General features: G+C 36.5%; 1 protein-coding gene across 2 annotated transcripts in view; it reads right to left on the reverse strand.

Annotated features, from left to right (window-relative positions):
- The window catches only part of PLXDC2 (plexin domain containing 2), a 440730-nt gene that overhangs the window by 47963 nt on the left and 371696 nt on the right, over positions 1-21071 (reverse strand). The window contains exons 10-12 of one of the 2 annotated variants that reach the window (XM_040248599.1): positions 16510-16570; positions 9500-9650; positions 7994-8032 (exon numbers count right to left, since the gene is read on the reverse strand). In XM_040248599.1, the coding sequence (XP_040104533.1) occupies positions 7994-8032; positions 9500-9650; positions 16510-16570 (251 nt within the window). Of the gene's footprint in view, positions 1-7993; positions 8033-9499; positions 9651-16503; positions 16571-21071 lie in introns of both variants that reach the window. The other variant, XM_040248598.1, reaches the window with a different exon arrangement.

Here is a 21071-nt window from a genome sequence, read left to right on the forward strand (position 1 = left end):
TAAATCAAATCATACTATATATACTCTTTCATACCTGGCTTCTTTTACCTAAACGAATGATTTAAAGTTTTATTTATATTATTGCATGTATCCGCAGTTTGTTATTTTTTTCTGCTGAGTGGTAGTCCATCTTATGAAATATTTAATTTGTTTATTCTATTGACAAACATCTGGATTGTTTCAGTTATTGGCAATTATGAATACAGTTGCTATGAATATTCTTGTACAATATTTTTATGGCTATTCTTTCTTTTGAATACATATAAGTAGAATTTCTGACTCATTTAGTAAAATTATTGGTATGCCTGAATTTGGTCTTTCATTTTGCTATTTGTTTCCTTTGTGTCCATCCATTATGTGGTCCATTTTTTCTTCTTCTCCTGCCTTTTTTAAGTTAAACAGATATTTCTTAGAATTCCATTTCAATTTAACTCTACATTAAAATTTTTTTTTCTTTAGTAGTTGCTGAGCATAATGTTAACACATGTTAAAATCACTTATTGAAATTTGATCCAATTAGTTGCTAATTCACTACTGTAACTGAAATAATAACATTTGGTCACAGTACTTACTGTTATAAAATAGTGTTAAATAATTAATGCTTGTCCTTGCTACCCAAGATACATTTTAAATCTTGCATGGTATTATTTGACCATGCAGAATAAAATTCAAGCAAAAATTAGTCTTAATGGAACAGTAAGTGAGTGAAAACCTAGCTGTTAAAAATATTAAACTAAATTTACCATCTAACAGGTTAAAATACTGTCTTTAAAGCTTTATGTCTTTTAAAAAATAACATTTTTTCTCTCAAAGAAAAAATTTTTTTTGCTTGCTTAAGCTGGATCAGCATATTTCATATTCCTTATGGATTCAGGGAATCCATATTCCATATTCCATGATTCCTTGATCAATAAACATTGATTCAAGCACACATGAAAACATTTAGTGTTGATGTCACCAAAGCACAAGGATGGTTACCATGGTCAGCAGGCTCCACATGCACATTGGCACACCCTTCATACATACATAAAGGCTCCTTTTTCCATTTCCTTCAGAAATGTTCTATGGGTTATTTCAACTCCTGGTCCCCCTACTCTGACCTCTCCCACTCACTCTTGCCATATGGCTGTCTCCTATTACATTGAGAAAACAACAAGCTCAAGAGGAATTCCCTAAACTTCTCCCTCTTACCCATCTCCTCTCATCCACGTGGACTGACCCCTCCCTGCTTGCACATATATCACTTCATTCTCAGTCATCTCTCAACTCCTTTCTTCATGTCTTTTTCTTCTTCTCAACACCTCTAACATATAAATACACTTCTAAAACAAAACAACAGAAATCCTACTTCCCTTCTCACCAAGCTTCTTTAAATAGCAGCGTGTCCCATTTGAGTTCAATTTTCTTATTGCTCATCAACGTCTCAGATTCTCTCTGGGGACTGTGCATCTGTGGACTATAGAACTATCAGGTCAAGATCAACAAATGTCAACTCACTATTTAATTCAATGGTTACTTTTCTATTTGTTTTTCATTTGTCTTTGGCATTGTTCACTACTTGCTTCCTGAAATTTTCTTCTTGTTTTCTGTGATTCCAAATTCTTCTGATTGTCTTGCTGTGTTTGAGTTTTCCTTCCCCGCCCCCACCCTGCCGACAAAATCTCAACTGCTGTGTTCCCTTATGGGCTTCCCAGGTGGTGCTAGTGGTAAAGAACCTGCCTGTCAATGCAGGTTAGCCATAAGAGATGTGAACTTGATCTCTGGGTCAGGACGATACCCACAGCAACCCACTCCAGTATTCTTGCCTGGAGAATCCCATGGACAGAGGAGTCCGGTGGACTGCAGTCCCTGGGGTCACACAGAGTTGGACACGACTAAAGTGACTTAGCATGCATGTACATTTTCCCTCATTAGTCCTTTGCCCTTTTCATTTTTACATTATTCTTCTGTGATCTCATTCACTCTGATAATTTCAACTATCATTATATGCTGATGATGCCTAAATTTATAGTTTGCTTGTATTTCTTAAGTGAATTTCAGATTTGCATAGATTCTATCTTTCCCTGATGACTCCAATGCTTCTTAATATTTATGAAGCATTGCCTCAGACCACCTGTTCTTGATGGAACTATATGTGGGAATTGCCTGAGGGCTTAAAAAGTATTGATGCCTGGATCCCAGATCCCGAGGCTCAGATTTAAGTGTTATGGAGAGCAGTCTGAGCCCTGGCGTTCTTAGGAGCTAGAATAATCAAACGAGAATAACCAGATGATTCTTATGTACATGAAAAGTTGAAAAATACTACTCTAAACACAATTTTAGAAGAGAATTTCTTAATCCATACGGGACATTCAAAATAATATTCTGAAGTGTAAGAAATGTTCATTATTATGGCACTTGTACACTTTCTTATACAGTTAGTGCTATCATGAAAAGTAGTCAAACAGAGCAAAAGATAAAACCAAATGCTGTTATTTTTACAGTTTTAGAAACAATAAGTGATAGATACTCAATAGTCTGTCAAAAGGTAATAACGGTTTCCCTTTGCTTACAAGACTGTGATCGCTGCTAAAGAAAAAGATGAAAAAAAATAGCAAGGGAAGGTAGAAGAAAAAAGTGAAAGATAGGTGACTTTGATGATTTATGTATTAAAGTCAAAAAATAATTTGACTGAATGATAAATGAAACACTAGATACTTGATCTGTCACTACACACTAGGTAATAAAAATATAACCTTAGAAGTAGTCTAGTGAAAAAGTCAGAATAATGTTCTAACATTTTATCTTTGGATAAAAAGCCTTATATGTTCAGAAGTAGGAGATTAAACACAACAGATTCAGAATTTAGACGGACCACTCCATAATTCATTCAAAGGAATATTTCTGTATTAACTCTTTAAAATTAATCATTTTGCAGATCTGTACTCCAGAATTAACTTGATCACATTCTGCAAACTGCTTAATGTAGTTACTTCAGCATCCTTTTGATGAAGACTCCACCTTCCAACTCAAGAACACAGCCTTTCAGAATCCAGGTTTAGCAGACTTCCTACCAATGAAAAGAAATGACGAACACAGTGCCACCTGCATGACACACCAGTGGTGTCTCTAGTGCTCATACTTTAAATATCACTAGTAATTAAGAACTTACATGCAAATATGTTTTTTAAAAAGAAATGTGACTTTATCAGAAGAAAGAATCTTTAGAGGAACCAAGAGAGAATGCAGCTTTTGGTATTATTATCATAGTACCAAATCTCAGTCAACAAATTTTAAATAATAAAATCAGTCATAGGATTTTAGAGCTTGATATAATTTTAACATCTGCATTGTAGCAGAATGGCACAACTCTGTTTGCTAAATTGAGCTGAATCTGGTTGAAGATTTCACTTCTCAGTTAAGAGACTTTGCCATTGATTCAACTCGCAGACCTGTTTCAGCCCTAAATATAATTTTTTCCAGTTTGCATCTTGAAAGCATTTACATTTCTATTTAGGTGGTGAGTGTTGAGAGTCATTTGGAAGCAACTAATTAAATGCCAAATAAGGCAGTCAATAGTTGCACCAGCTAAAAACATACAGCTAGGTAATTCCTGAAAAATGTGACTCTTCTAACAAGCTTTTGCCAGAATTCAAAAACCCAAGGGAGATGTAGTTTTAAATGCTTATAACCATTATCCACAGAAATGCATATTATTTAAAGAATACATCCTGGGAACCCCTTAAGAGAGAATTAAACGTGAATTTCTTGAGAAACCTAGAAGGCTGAAAGAATTTAGTCTTTGAACATTAACAAAGAATAGCCCTGCAGTTTGCAGAACACATGCCAGTGTTCCAGAAAGGACTCAGTTACACAGGGTGATCAAGGCATTGTGATTTCCAAAGAAAGGATAAAATGAAAAGTCAGGCATAATTACATGGCAAAAGGCAATTTCATTTCTAAATACTCATACGTATAATCAGTTGTTATAAAGAGGAAAAAGAATACTGGAGGTGTGAGCGAAACTCCTTAGGTTGGTGCCTCCCATGTGAAGTTTCTAAGAGGACTGCGCTACTCGGGAGCAGCCATACTGTGAGGCTGCCAGGGTCCTGGAATCCACATTAAGACTAAATAGACTCACATGGCAGCCCTGCCACGTACTAGCCAGGTAACCTCACCTTTCTGTACCTCCATTTCCTCAGCTAAAAAATGGAAATATGGGCAGGACCAGTCACAGGGATGTTGTGTGAATTAAATGAGTTAATACATGTACAGCCCTTAGAAGAGTGCTTGGAGCGTAGGAAACAGTAAGTGCCTTTCCTCTTGTTTTTCTTTGATTCTCCCCCTCCTCCTCCTCTTACCTCCTCCTCCTCTTACCTCCTCCTTCTTACCTGCCTTTCACATGGATAAGGAGCAGAAATGCTACTTAATTAGACATATATATTACTTGCAACTTAATACCATAAACACGCAAGTAGGAACATTTCAGTTGACAAAATAGTATCTGTATAATGGTTCCTCTGAGTTTTTGTATTCAGCCATTTATAATGGCCAATCAGTGCTAACTCACTAATGGGACCTGCATTCATTAGGAATCATTCTCTTTGTCTAGATATTTTTTCAGTCTCTTTTCTCCAACTTATTTAGAAAACTGAGGATTTTCACTCAATGCCGAAGACTAATAAAACGTCTCCAATCAAACAACTAACTGGAAATATGCAGAGGCTCTTCCTAGACCTGATCTAATTGTAGCAGGAAACACAATGCACAAGTGACGATTTATCAAGAGTGATTTTTGCAGACTGGAACTCAGTCTGGGTCCTGTGAATGAGAAGCCCTGTTGTGTGCCTCTGGTGTCCAGCTGCTCAGAAGTATTTTATGTTTTCATATCAAAGATGAAGGAAAATCTCCTGGAAAGTGAATATATAATCAGGTCAGCTGTGGATACCACTGAGAAAATCAACTACTTTAAGTCATAGAAATATTCCAGGAAGATTCAGAGCCAAGGTAATCCAATATCTAAAGAAGGTGATGTATGTATGTAAAGGGCAGAGTATAGCAACACATTGAGTACTTTGATAAACGTCATCCTCTTTTAGAAAAGTACAGATCTCTAAATTAAAATGGTTTTAAGAACAGCCAAGTAAATTAAAAGAAAATGTGCCGAATTTCTCTGCAATACACAGCAATTTATACAAATGTCTTAGCTTGCATTTAAAAAAATTCTCACTAAATGTGAGAAAGCATTTAAATTAGCATCCTTTTCCATTATTAAATCAATCTCAAAAAAAGAAAAAAATGTTAAGCTGGAGGAGAAGAACGATTCTGAATTCTGTTTTCAACATGTTTAATTAACTAATGAAGTTGGATTTAAATTGGCAATCCTTCCTACATTTCCATATTCCATAAAATAAAAAGCAGTGGTAGCATCTAACATAATAAAGTTGCTATAAAAAGGAATGTGCAATCTCAAGTACTCTTTGAAAGGAACATTTATCTTAGCACTGGTCAAGTTGGTCTGCTCTAACTGCACATTTAGGAAAAGTGCTTCATTAGCAAACCTAGCCATGAAGAGTTCCAGTGTGTAGACATATTAAGTCTTATTCTGATATTTTGGAACTCTGACGTGTACCTGATGTATGTTTGTGCTGAGTAGCTCAGTCATGTCTGACTCTTTGCAACCACATGGACTGTAGCCCGCCAGGCTTCTCTATCCTTGGAATTTTCCAGGCAAGAATATTGGAGTGGGTTGCCATTGCTTACTCCAGGGGATCTTCCTGCTCCAGGGATTGAACCCTCATCTCTGGTGTCTCTCTGCATTGGCAAGTGTATTCCTTATCATTGTGCCACCTGATGCATATCAGTGATCTAAAATAATCTGAAAATCCGATAGTCAATTTTTCTAGTATGATTGAAAAAGAAAAGACGCCCTCCATTTCAATCTTGGAATTTACTTAACTTGATTTCTCAGGGTCATAAGATAGTTTTAATGCACTGCATTAAAAAATTCTTCAGAGTTTTACTATTCCTTGCTGCATTAAACAAAACTAAGGATTTTCCTTGGGATAACTGGTAACATTCTAGAAAACTATTTCCCAAAGTGTATTCAAAACATTAAGTCAGTGAAAGCTATTTGTAAAAAGATTTTAAGACCAAATAGTGGAGAAATGCCAGATGCTAAATCTTTATCACCATCTTGAAGTTTCTTTAGAGTCTATGCTTTCTGAAAGCCAGGAACTTGTCTAAACCATTTTCACTACCATAGCTGCAAGCATATACAATCCCTGGCAATTATCAGGCACTTGGCAGGAATAAGCAAATGAATGAATGAACGGTAAAAGCTTTAAACAGTTTTCCAGAAAGTAAATTTCCTACATTTTTTTTCAACCAGAATATCTCATAGCTATTTGATAACAGGAATCGTTTGTTTTTTCTATTGTTGTTGGTTAGTTGCTAAGTCATGTCTGACTCTTGTGACCCCATGGACTGTAGCCCACCAGGCGCCTCTGTCCATGAGATTTCCTAGGCAAGAATACTGAAGTGGGTTGCCATTTCCTTCTCTAGTTTTTTTCTGTCAGCATTATAGAATATTTTAGTCATATTAAAGAAAAAAGAAGAGACAGAATCTAGAACAATATAACAAACACATATAACTACTACCTGTGTTAATAATTAAATATAGCAAATACAACAGAAGCTTCTGGGGACCCCTTCTCCATTCCCTTTATCTCTTTTTAACACCCTCCATCCAAAGAAGGTAACCCCAACATTAGGACTTAGGTTCACTAACAACCTGCTCTGAGAAATTTTGAATGGGGGAATTGCTATAGTCCTTTCAACACTAAGATTTTATTTCTAGCTAGTATATATGTGGTAAATGGCCACTTGTGAAGCTATCCACTTATTGCATTAATACAACAATAAGTAAATAAATGAAATAAAACATTGTGATACAGAAGCAAGACAATGGAAAACTGATGTGATAATGATATATATGAAGAAGCTAAGCAACTTTTCAAGTGGACTGATCTAAATATATAGATATATAGTAACCTAAGAAAAAACAGAAATATATTTTCTTGACTTAGACTGAGTAATTTAGAAACTATTCTCTACAAATACAGAGAGAAATATACCTAACACCATATATGTTGGATACTGACTTACTCAGGTTATCACCTGAGGCTGCAAAAGTGAGACTGTGTTGAGATCAATAATACAGTGAACCCACATTTACATAAAGGATGCTAAGAGGAAAGCCCCTTCCTGAGCTGAATAAACAGTTACTAATACAGTTACATCTCTTTTATGAAATCCAGCATTCTAGGATAGAGTTGCACATATGACCTAACATAATTTAAAAGGAAAAGAACTATTTGAAAAATTTTGGTCAATATCTTTTACAGACTCGTTTTGGTAAAGCCTTTCTTCCTCAAATTTTCAAGTACTATTGCATACATTCCTAAATTGTCTTAGAAAAACTCTAGTTATCTACTTATTAACTATTCTTCCTCAAGTTTCTTTTTGTCCTTTTCTTTGCATAAAAGGTAAAAACGCCTAGTAAAAGTATATTTCCATATTGCTCTATTTCTTAATTTTAATTATAAATGACGTTGAATAGCCAATGTAGTACAAAACAAGGTTGAACCCAATACCTGTAGATAGCCACATATGCAACCAATAAACCAAGGACTACAGCAACAAGAAACAGCAAGGAATGTGGATAAATTTTCACTTTACAATTGGTCAGTGACGTCCTGAAGTTTTATAGGCAAACACCGAGACACGACTGAGTGACTGAACTGAACTGAACTGAGATTAGAATTTCACTCTGCTATTGAAACAATTTTATATTTCAAGTCAACCATTGAATCCTTCCTGTGTTAAATACCATCAGGGAATAAAATATGACCTCACCCTACATTTAGAAGCCCATAAGTTCTTTCTCATGCTTAAATGAATGAAATAGATTAGTATCTAAGAATATTTATAAAAGAAAAATGTCAGTTCCTACCTCCATTATCTTTTAGATGTAGAGCTATCTTGGTATCATCTGGAAGAGAAAGTCAAAGTTACAACAAAAAAAATTTTAAGGTGCATAAATCAATTGTCTACTAATGCGTCAACTGTTTAACAGGAATGGATTTTGATACTTTACTGAGTAAATTTCTAGGTCAATGAGAGTTAGTCTTACCTTATAGGATGCAGTACTAAACTTCCTGAGTTTGTAAGATCAAGACTGTAAAACTTTAGTAAAGTTTTATACGACTCTTAAGAGCTATGAGAAAAGTACACTGTTATAACTTTGACTTAAAATACATTTATTTTAATTTTCTAGAATGATTTACTGTAATTAGACTCTAGAGTTCTTATTTATTTTAAAAGCTAAGATCAAGGAAATTCCAAGTTAATTGGAATAGTAAATATTTGTCAGTATTTACAAACTTAACTTCAAAAGTTAAATGCTTATTCATTGCTAATAAATATGACCAAAATAATATACAAAATATCTTGTCCTACAAAATGTAGAATGTGCTTTTAATTTCAATGGTATATTTCATTCTAAAGGGGAGGATTTGAATTACAGAAATATTTTTTTCTCCGGCTACATAACAGGATTTGAATTACAGAAATATTTTTTTCTCCGGCTACATCCCCAAATAAGATGGATTAAAATATAATATTGGTTTTAAAAGCAATAAAATGTACTTAGCAGCTGTTCTTCACCTCATTTTAACACTTTATTCCAGTTAACTTTAAATATCCAATTAAATTTCAATTAAGAGCAAAAGATTCAAGTTTAATATCCTATTCAAATTAAAGCAAGGCTTATGAAAATAAATAAGACCATGTTTTCCCTTTCAGGCTTACTCTTGGCTAACTGGTCTCACATTTCTCCCTAGTGGCACCATTCAGAGTAAATGACTAACAGATTTGGGCTAGTATACCATCTTTCCCCAATGAGCTGTGGGCATGCCTTCATGCTCTCTAGTACTTTTGCCTTTCCAGGCAAAGGAAATGCTTCTCTAGTACAATTTCTGTGTCATACACAGTGCTTCTCTATAAGGTTACAGACCAGCATATTTTATTGACTGTATTCAGGCAAATATAAGAATTGTGTATTAGTAGAATTACCTATTATTCAGAATACAAAATAAATGGACATTTTCTATGCATTTTGCCTTCTTATCCTGTGGTTAAAATGTTAAACACAGTTATTATAAAGTTTAGCAAGAAAGGAAGGAAGGAAAGGACATGAGAGGAAGTTTTTTCTTTCTTTTCTAGGGGCTCTAGTAGCCAAGATCACCATTAAAGACTAAATCTTAATAAAAGGCATCCATACATTCAAAAAAAAAAGCACATAGTTTTACTCCACCATAATTTTGTATTTTCCCTTTTAGACATTCCTAAGAAATCCAGTTTGCTGAAGAAACATTTTTCCCCTGGAGAACCTCTCCTGTACTTGTCAACAGTGAATTTTCCCTCCTTCAGTAGCAGAGAAAAAGTGTCTCCAGGGCACCTTCTGTGGGCAGGCTGGTGGGCAGCTGGGAAGTGGCTGCTCTTCTGGTGGTCGTCAAGACCCTGAATTGTGTGGTGGTGGCACGTATGGTGGTGCTCGTTCGAGTAGAACTTTCCACTGGCTCCGTGGGGTCACACATCTTCTCTTTTGACTAACAAGAGAAACAGAGGGGAAGACAATGGAAGAGTTACATTTTAAAATTGTATCAAGAAGAAAAATAATAAAAGAAACAAACAAACAAACAAATAAATAAAAAGAAGCTGGGCTGTAAAGCACAAAGGCCTCTCAAATCAAGATGAGAATACTTTTTGTACAGGACTACAGTTACAGATTTTACTGACTTATATATATATATATAAAAAATATATATATATTATATATATATATATTTAAAATTGGATGTTAGAAAGCATTTCCATGTTTAGATATTTGGATTCTGTCATTTCTGCATTTAACTTTTCATATTACTGTTGATCTTAACCTAAACTTTATATCAATATATTTTTAAAAGACATGATGTGAAACAGACTAGAAGAAAAATGTATATAAAGAGAAGGTTTAAGACATGGTTAAGTGTGTGAAGAAAGAATATATTCCATTCACGTCAAATTGCTAACGCTAAATTTGAAAAATGTAACTGCTCTATACTACTTCATTGTTTCAAAAATAATTTCCCACAGGTTGAATGGATATTTAAGATTAAAATTTTGCCTTCCTTTATGAAATATTCAGAGCCACCCACACAAAGGATTGAACAGCACTCAGGCAATCACTTAGAATATTTTCTCCCTAGCAGAGCTATACGAGGACAAGGTACATATTGTAGTTTTCCTTTATAGCCCTCAAGAATAAACAATATGACATTTACCAGTAACGATTTCCAACATGCAAACTTTTATGGTTTAGAAGTTGGTATTTCTCCCTACCTCTTTGTGCTTCACCCCTCTGGTGGGCCTTGACTATTAATAGAAGATAACTACATACATATGGATGGTACTTATCCCACGACTGAAAAGTTTTATTAGATAAACACCTTTTTGAAAGTTCTCTTGTCATTAGGAGCATCCAGTGCACTGTATTGCTGGTTCAGGAAGAACATCCAATACGGTTTCCTTGTCTCTAGTTAGATAAGATCCAGCTTCCTCTCTCCAACATCCTGGCAGCCCATTCAATCCCGCAGCCTTTTCTTCCTGCATCTTCTCAGCCCCAGTAATCAATCTCATGATCTCCTCCTTGACTCCACTTTAGTTATCATCCCCACATCCTGGACCTTCTCTGCGGCTGGGGATGCTTTAGTTCTGAAATCACACCTTCAGTTATCCTTTTTCCTGTCTATTCATGCAGCTGTTCATGAATGTAGCTACTCACATTCTTCTCCTCCTGTGATTCTGTAGAAAACCCAAGCACAATGATGCTCTCCCTTTAGTCTTGTTTTTTCCCCATCAGTTCAACCTCTCTATTCAATATCTTTAAGCCTCTAGCCCTGTTTTTTTTTTGTGTGTTTTGTTTTCCACATCACCTTTTTAGAAAATCTGCAGTACCAAATACAGTAAACACTGCCTTTCCTTGCCTGTGCCAAAGCTCAGAGAGAGAGAAAGAGAGAGAGAGAGCACGCGAGCTGGAGAACAACCACACATCCTCCCACTGCGTGCTCCACAAACTCACCTCCAGCATCCCCAGCAAGGGCTCCTATGCTGCCTGGCAATACTGCCCAGCTTTGCTGACCTCCTCTCTCATTACCCTCAGCATCAATTTCAAACCCTCTCCACTCTGCTTAGAACTGCCATTCCATAATGTGTCTCCCAATTTTACCCTTCATCTCACTTTTTATATCTTTGATAAGTGAGTCATTAGCAAAAATTTTAAAAACTTATTTACAGATCAGCACCCCTACTTGAATCTGTACTGATCTGTCCTTCTTCCTCCTGTTGGGATGGACAGGTCCACTGTTTACAGCTCTTCCCTCAGTGTCTGCTCTGGCCTAGCCCAGGCTACCTTCTCAGCTATTGTGAACCTGCTCACGTGACCCCCTCCCTTCTCTTCAGTATTTAATCTTAATTCCCTCTTGCCTTGTTATCATCAGCACTTAACCATACCCAAGCACATCCCAGCTTATTTTAAAACCTCCATCTTCCCTCTCCACATGCATCCTGTAATCATCCTGCTTTCCTTCCATTCAGAGCTGGAATTCAAGAGAGATGGACCAGCCTTGGGCTTTGCAGATGCCCAGAAGTTTGTTTTTGTTCAGCACAACTTAACTGAAACTTCTTATACCAAGGTTTCTAAATATCTCCTTATTTACCACACCTTCCATGCACACTCAATATTTCATTAGCATTTGGCACTGTGTGTCCATTTCCCAACCTTAGAGTCTGTGACACACACTCATCAATTTTCTGACACCCCTCTAACAACTGCTTCTCCATTTCTTTCTTTGCTTTAAGGGTTGGTAGTTCTTATGAATCTTTCCTGACCTGTCTTTTCTCTATAGTCATGGTCACTAATAATCTCCTCCATACCTATGACTTCAATTAACATCTTTATGTTAATTATGCATAAAGGTCTATCTCCAGTCCACATTTTCTCTTGAATTTTAGGCCCAAGTATTCATCTATTGAATTATATGCATGTGGATGTCACAGGCTTCTCAAGCTCAGTAAGTCTAAGATGGAATTTGTCACACATTTTTCTTCCCCTGTGGTTCTATTTACACACACACACACGCACATATCTGTATATCAGTATTCTTAATCACCCTAATGGTTAAGCTAAAATCCTGACATTTGTTTTGCTCATAGCAGTAAAGGCAGACTACAGCTCCTGAATGGTCCTCCTGCCATAATACAAGTGGATTCTGGATAAAACAAGAATTTTGAAGCATTATGAGGATTTTCAAGAAGTTGAGAAAAATCTCTGAAGGGGCTTTTCTTTTGTCTCTACCACCAAAACAAAATAAAGCAAAACCTGTGTGCTATAAAGACAGCAGGAGCAATAAGCATTAGGTAAAATAAAAGTGCAGGGTTTGCACTGAAGGTAAAAATGCCAAAAACTAATTATGTTCCAAGGAGATCAGCTTGGTACCAGCAGTAGATGGGGGAAATTAATCCAAACCTTTCCTCCCCATAGTAATGCAGGAACAGATGGCACCCCCTGAAGCCCTCAGGTTTCCATCATCAAAACCTCTTTAGTGGAAAACATCACCTATCTACATCCTAGAAATTCCCATGGAATAAGATCAAACAAATGCACTGCTAATTAAAGGACACAAAAAGAAACACAAAGAGAAAAAGAGTAGTCTGACAAAAACCCAGCAAAAACAGAGAACAACATAATTAGACAAGGGAAAAACTTTTCAATCCCAGATTGGGATCATCCAGTGTGAAACATATAAAAATTATACATGAAATATTTAAATAAACAAATAGGAAAATTTAAAAATAAACTAGTAGACAGGCTATAAAAATGACATGGCAGATTGAATAAAGATTGACACTAAAAAATGAAAAATACCATTGTTGAAATTACTACCTCAATGGATAGGTTAAAGAGCAGATTGAACAAGAGGAAGAGAGAATTAATAAACTGGCAAACAGATCTGAAAAAAATCCCCTGGGATTCAGCACAGAGAAATAAGAAAATAGATGATATAAAAGAGAGGTTATGCAAGGAAGTGATGAGCAGGTCCAGCCTACCTCCAAAGAGCCCAGAAGGTAAAGATGAAGAGAATGGAGAGAGTCTGACTGAATTTATCACATGCCCAGAATTTTTATCATAATCTTTTCTGCTGTAAATATCTTTGTCACATGCATTTTTGCTGAAAATACTCTTGCCATATAACTAACTGGCTGTAAGGCAATTTTGCTGTAAAAGATAAAATATCTGGCTGGTTGTTTGGTTGGATATACACAGTACAGAAATCATGACAGATGATGATGATTTGCCCAAGTTGGTTTCTTCTTCTGAAACACAAGACATGGCAGGAAAGAGGCCAAGGACCTTGAAGGCACAGAGGTGGATCTGCGTTTCCCATAAAACTTTGTAATGTCTATCAAAGGCATGTGACAAAATGCCAAGAACAAACAGCAGTGCAGAGGCTTTTATGACACAATAGAAAGCTCAGTCACAAACACGCCTCCTAGCATTTGGAATTGATACCTCTCTTCAAGAAGGAGGAAATTTTGCTGAAAATAACATTAGGATGTTGAACAAGCAGACAAATTAGTAGCAAAAAAAATGTATAATACTATGAACAAAAGACTTGGAAGGCAAGTGCTTAGGTTCAACCCACAGAATAAAGTTGCTTACTTGCAAAGTATTATTGTGGGTCTCCAAACACATTAAATGTATTCAGATACTTTGTATTTCTCAATAAAATCTTTTTAATTTTGTTATTCACTTTCATGTTTCATTATATCCTTTCTAATGTCCCTCTTTTATTTTCCTTATTGTATCTTTAGTGGCAAAATTATGACCTCATGGCCATTTACTTGGCAAAAATGTTTGTGGCCAAAATGTTTATGGTAAAGAAGCTTATGGTGAAAATACCTAGAACCCATTTATCCAACTTGATAACCAATCAATTAGAAAACAGACATCCTTCTCGAGCACATGTATATCTTTGCTACAAATGACTCATTGACTATTCCATTAAAAGCTCCAACTAATTTTAAAGCATCAGTGTCATATAGAATGTGCTGTCTGGCAATTCAATTAGGTAAGAAGTCAATACTGAAAAGATGAAATTGAAAATTTCCATAATTTGGAAATGCAGTATAATTCATAGTTCAATGTAACTTCAGTAAAAATGAGGGCCTTCCCTGGTGGCTCAGTGGTAAAGAATCTACCTGCTGAGCAGGAGATGTGGATTCAATCCCTGGGTTGGAAAGATCCCCTGGAGAAGGAGATGGCCTTCCTGCCTTGGAAATCCCATGGACAGAGGAGCCTGGTGGGTTATAGTCCGTGGGGTCACAAAGAGTTGGACACGACTGAGAAACAGAGTTTCAGTAAAAATACTGACAAGATTGACTGATTTTAAAATTTATATGAAGAACAAAAGTTCAAAAGTTGTCAAAACACCTGAGAAGATGAAAAAGGAAAGTTTGTTCTATAGCTAGTGATATTTCTTATAAAACTACAGTAATTAAGACAGGGTAATATACAATGTATTCATTCTTCCAAAAAGTCATTTGGATCATATCGTCCCCTTAATTAAAACCCTCCAGATAGCTTTGTCCTATCTTTAACATGAGGCTCAAACTGCTTCAGTGTTACTGGGCCCTGTTCTACTCAGCAGTGTTACCTCTCACCACTCTTATCTTCAGTTACCCCTCAGAAGTCATTAAATATCACCTCCTCAAACAAACGCTCCCTTATCCTACTGAACAAGACCATGCACCTCTTTGCCGGGGTCATTCTCTAAGTGTGGTTCTTTGTTCAGTGTGTGTTTCCCCTGCTACACACATTTCTCACACTTAAATTAGCAGTACTTAGAACAGTGAATAGTATGTTCTTATATTAGGATCTGCACTTATTGAATAAATTCATCTCACAAGATCAGAAGGAAAATTTAACCCTAGTTTTAGGTACAGAAAACAGACTGGAGTTGGTGACCCTGTTCACTTACCTGTAACAGAAGTCTAGGATTGCTCACAATAGAGCTAGTAATGTTGAAAATTTAGTTATGGAATAAAAAGAAAACACTGGATGTTATAGAATGTGCTAGAGTCTGAGCTTCTTGGGAAGAGGGAATAATTAAAAAAAAAATTAGTGCTTAGCACAGACCATAGGACATGGTGAATTCCCCACAAATATATTTAGGAGGGCTTAGAATGTGGTGGATTCTTCTCAATAGCTTCTGTTTCATGCTGGGCCCACACTGAAGCAAGAAAATTACGATGTCTCAATTATACTTTTGATATCCAATTTCAACATATTTAATTGAGGTAACTGTGGTTACCTGAAAGAAATATCAACCTTAAAACACAACAATGACTCTCATTAATAGATTTTCTTTTTCAAGTATCATTGTTAAATAAGTGAAATGAAATACTGTTGATAAATCAGTATACATTATTGTAATTCACCACCCCCTCAACCAAGTGTCAAAAAGTTGACTAAAGGTACATTGGCAGTAAGTTCAAGAATATCCTGAAAAATGCATTTCTCAAGATATTTATGAGACATCATAAATAAAAACTTAATTAAAAAAGGCTTTAGTAATCAGGATTCCCTAATAGTTTTTAAAACAGCTCTTTGACATGATATCACTGAATGAGAAAACTTGTAGAACTGTTAATGGTTTTTGTTAGAAATATATACCCGAAAACTTAACAAAGGGAGAAGGAACAAATACTACTTTTCTCTGTGAACTTTATGGGATATTTTTATGTGACTCTGAACTCACAGTGCAAATATAATTCACTAAAAAACTTTTAAACACATTAGAATCCCTTCTGCAATTTTATTTACTTGCTTAAATCACTTCTTTGCATCACTGTATCCATGATATTTGCCTGAGACTTACTGTTTCCATGTTAGACCACATCTACCTTCTTCTATTATGCTGATTTACTGCAATCAATCTTTTCCTCCATACCACTGATTTCATTATTTGAGTGAAGAAGATGAAAAAAAAAAAAGATCTCAAAAAAGCAGCAAATATTTAAGAGAGCTTCCCTTTGATCAAAGAGATTGAAATCCTGGTTCTACGATTCCTGAGTCACATATCTAACTCCAGTTTCTTTCTTTCCACCACTACCTCAATATCACCCTTCATCCTTTCCTCTTCCCCTCTTGGTACCATGGAGGCAATAACAGCTCTGATCTCATAGGATGGGTATGAGAATAAATTGAGATAATACATGTAGAGTTAAACCCAACATCTGGTACATATTAGGGCTCAATGACTGCTGGCTCTTTTTATTAAATTAGACTCCATTTTCATTAAGTTGCAGCAATGATATAGGTCAGCTTGGTCTTAGCAATCTCATCGTAATAAAGCACACCTGTACCTCTTCAGGGCATCCACTGTCCACCCAGTCCTGCCGATGGCGATCAAATCCACTGGAACATCTTCAGAGACAGCCATGTTGTAGATCAGAAAAGAAAGTATGGGGTACAGAGTGGAGGTAGAAATGAAAAAAGAAACACTGGTAAGTAGTTAATTTTCAAATGTGCACAACAAAAACTTTCTTCTATAGAACTGTTAGCTGGAGCAGTGGCTGAGCATTTATAGAATTCTGTGTAACCACCCATGCACACCTTAGGTAATGATGCCATTATGTTTGCACGTGACAACAGATCACTCTACTGAGGTTCACACACAAGACAGAGATCCCCATACAAAAGCGAGACAGTAGCCATTCTATGGAGCTGGTTTGTCTTTTCCTCATACGTATATAGTTTTTCACCATTACTACAAACAGATACAAATTTTTTTGCAGGCATTTTTCAGGATTTCAGATCTTGTCATTTGTTTTACTTACATTTTAAAACTTAAGATCCACAGTCACAAAAACTCTTTCCCTGTGGTATAGTAAAAGGTTAGTAAGTCAGGTTTGGGATGTTCAAACCCACACATTCCAAAGAGAGAACTGGCCCTTGTCCAGGGAGATCATGTCTAAGGCTTTGGAATATCCTGCCTGATAAAAGTGTCTTTGTATATCTTGGGTCTCGGGCTATGCTAGATATTTCACACCAACAACATGATTTACAGTGCATGTCTGTGTTTATTTCCTTGGAGCCCTGGGCCACGCTGTATCAGTTTGACCCTTGGGGAGCTGGAGAATAGAGATAAAGTTGGTCATGGAAAATTTCATATCTATATGATGGCCCTCAGTAAAAACCCTGGACACCAAGACTTGGATGAGTTTCCTTGAGTGGCAATACTTGGTGTGTGTTTTCACAAACAGTTGCTGGAAGAATTAAGTGTCGACTCCACTGAGGGAGAAAGACTGGAAGCTGTGCCTTGTCACTCTTGGATTCCCCATGTTCCTTCCCTTTGCTGATTTTAATCTGTGTCCTTTTGTTGTAATAAACAGCAACCTGGAGCACAGCTTTTTCTCCTTTCTGTCAGTTCTTCCAGTGAATCAGTGAAGCTGAGTGTGTTCCTGTGGATTCCTGCCTACATAATTCCTATGATTAAGTCACGTCTAAGAGGTCAGATTCACAAGGAACTCTACTTCATGCTCTGTGGTGACCTAAATGGGAAGGAAATCCAAAGAAGAGAGGATATATGTATATGCATAGCTGATTCACTTTGCTGTATAGCAGAAACTAACAGAACATTGTAAAGAAACTGTACTCCAATAAAAGTTAAGTAAAATAATAAAAATAAAAGGTCAAATTAAGCAAGCACTGGGTTGATGAGATTTTGCTCACTCCCACTTTCTTTCTTCTTTTTTAAAAGTTTTTGACTGGGCTGTGTGGATGTGGGATCTTAGTTCTCCAACCAGGGATTGAACTCACAACCCTTGCATTGGAAGCATGGAGTCTTAACCACTGGACCACCAGGGAAGTCCTCCACTCTCTTTCTTGGTTGAAATAATTTCTGCTCTCCTTACAGAAAATCCAACTACAGTTCGTTCACTTTTCAAGACTCAGAAATTACTACCCAGAGCCCATTCAGATAAAGCTTCATCATTGGTGTGCTCACATGTTACTTTACTATTTAACAATTCTCATTTATATAAAATTTCATGGCCTTATGTCTTATTTGGGCTTCCCTTGTGGCTCAGCTGGTAAAGAATCTGCCTGTAATGTGGGAGACCTGGGTTCAATCCCTGGTTGGGAGATCCCCTGGAGAAGGGAAAGGCTACCCACTCCAGTATATTGGCCTGGAGAATTCCATGGACTATACAGTCCACGGGGATGCAAAGAGTCAGATACTACTTATTTACCAAACTTGATTGTGAATACTTTAAAGTTAGGACCAGTGTTATATTTGAGCATTCCTAGTATATCTGAAACATGATTTTTTTTCCATATATTTACCTATGAAAAGTAAAGTGTCTGCTGTTACCCCGTTTGTTTATTCTATATGCTGAGCACATCATACGAAATGCCAGGCTAGATGAGTTATAAGCTGGAATCAAAATAGGTGGGAGAAACATCTACAAACTCAGATAATGCAGATGACACCACTCTAATGGCAGAAAGCAAAGAGGAACTAAAGAGCCTCTTGATGAGGGTGAAAGAGGAGAGTGAAAGAGCTGGCTTAAAACTAAATATTAAAAATCTAAGATCATAGCATGTGGCCCATTATTTCATGGCAAAAAGAAGGGGAAAAGGTGGAAGTAGTGACAGATTTCCTTTTCTTGGGCTCTAAAATCACTGCGAATGGTGACTGCAGCCACAAAATCAGAAGATGACTATTTCTTGGCAGGAAAGCTAAGACAAACCTAGACAGTGTATTGAAAAGCAGAGATATTACTCTACCAACAAAGGTCCCTATAGTCAAGGCTATGGTCTTTCCAGGGGTCACATACTGTTGTGAGAGCTGAACCACAAAGAAGGCAGAGCACCAAAGAATTGATGCCTTCGAACTGTGGTGCAAAAGAAGACTCCTGAAAGTCCCTTGGATAGCACGGAGATCAAACCAGTCAATCTTAAAGAAAACCAACCCTGAATACTCGTTGGAAGGAACGATGCTGAAGCTCCAGTGTTTTGGTTATCTGATGAGAACAGCTGACTCATTGGAAGAGTCCTTGATGCTAGGAAAGATTGAGGGCAGATGAAGAAGAGGCTGTCAGAGGATGAGATGGCTGGATGGCATTACCGATGCAATGGACGTGAACTTCGGGAGACAGTGAGGGACAGGGAGGTCTGGCATGCTGCAGTCCATGGGGCTGCAGAGTCAGACACAACTGGGTGACTGAACAAGTATATCTGACACATGAGTTATTTTTCAAATACTTATGAGTCTATGAAAAGCAAAGATTTACATTGATCCTGAATTTTAATATATAAATATATATACTTAATACATTATAAATATAAATCCATAATAATCTAAATAGATATTTATGTATTTTTCAAAATAAATGGAGGCTTTTTGTCTTCTATTCTTACAGGCTGTTCAATTTTAGTCTCATGTTTTCTTACACTGTTACTTCACAACTTCTTTTTTCACTTGTTTTGCAATGAGTCCACATGATTTTTTCCTAAGAATCCTTGCCAGAGATCATGTACCATAGCATGAATGAGCACAATTTAATTCAAGTGGAATGTGAAAACAGCTCGACTGTCAACAGAAAAGATCATATCTATCATTCTGCTTGGACATGATCCATTAGAGCTCAGCTATTTTATACCTACCATCTGTGCTGAACAAGCTCAAGTGTGAAATAAACATCAGTGTGTGATCTAGCATCCTGAGTTCAGAATCCCCAGTTGATCAAGGCCATCTCTGGTTACCCAAAGAGATTCTGACGTTTAGAGTCCAATTCCAGATGAATCAGATGGTTGTTGCCTGTTCTTTTCCTCCCCTTTCAAGTTTGCTTAAATATTGAAAAGTATACTGATATTCTCTTTTGCAAGATGGGAATCTATCAATTTTCTACAGAGAATTTATTCTGGGAATCCTCTGACAAGTAATTAAATGCAACAGATAATTTTAAAATGCAGTTTGTCTTTACTTACTCCATTCTAGACCTACTCAAAGCCAGTGGGAAATAGCAACTTTTACCTTACATTGTAAAAAGACAGTGCCAAATCTTAAATTTATGAGTCAATTTTATCTTAAGTAATTGGTCCCTTAAAATATTACATTAATCCCAGGGAAAAGTATAGAAACACTGCAATTTGCCTGAGTTATTAAATACTCTCTCAATTATTGTGTGTGAAATTAGGTTCTACTGAAAATATGTAATTCAATTAAGTAATTCATTCATTTATTTATTCACAATTGATTACCTATTAGTTGATCCACAGCTTACTATCTGCCAGGGTGGGAAGGATTGACAATGGAAAAACACAAAGTTTGGCTTGAAAAATTCATACATTTTTGTACCTTATGATGCCTTTACAAATTAACAAAACAGGACTTTGCCTTTTCATAATTTAATTTTAAAACCTAGTCATTTAAACAGCATCAAAACCCAATTATAAACAAGAAGATGTGTCTGTGTGTGTCTCTGTGTGTGTGTTGTACCAATCATCAAGAAAAGCTATCTTTCTATTATTTCAAAATTCTAAATAATGACCCTTATTCTGGGAAAGATTGAAGGCAGGAGAAGGGGCGACGATGATGAGATGGTCGGATGGCATCATCCACTCAGTGGACATGAGTTTGAGCAAACCCCGGGAGATGGTGAAGGACAAGGAAGCCTGGCGTGCTGCAGTCCATGGGGTCTGACATGAGCAAACAACAACAAATGAGTAAAAAAATCACTTCTGAAAACACCTTCCTCCTCCACTGAGCTGCTGTGTAGTTTCTCTAAAGCATGACGACATTAACCACGTTGTGCTTTAGCAGGCTGTTTTCCAGAGTTCTCAGAGAGGCTCTCCTGACCTGGAATCACCTGGTGTTCCTGCTGAAATGCAGATTCCTGGATCTGAGTAAGATTCTCCTACA

Source organism: Oryx dammah, unplaced genomic scaffold (assembly GCF_014754425.2).
Source record: "Oryx dammah isolate SB20612 unplaced genomic scaffold, SCBI_Odam_1.1 HiC_scaffold_10, whole genome shotgun sequence".
NCBI lineage: Eukaryota > Metazoa > Chordata > Mammalia > Artiodactyla > Bovidae > Oryx > Oryx dammah.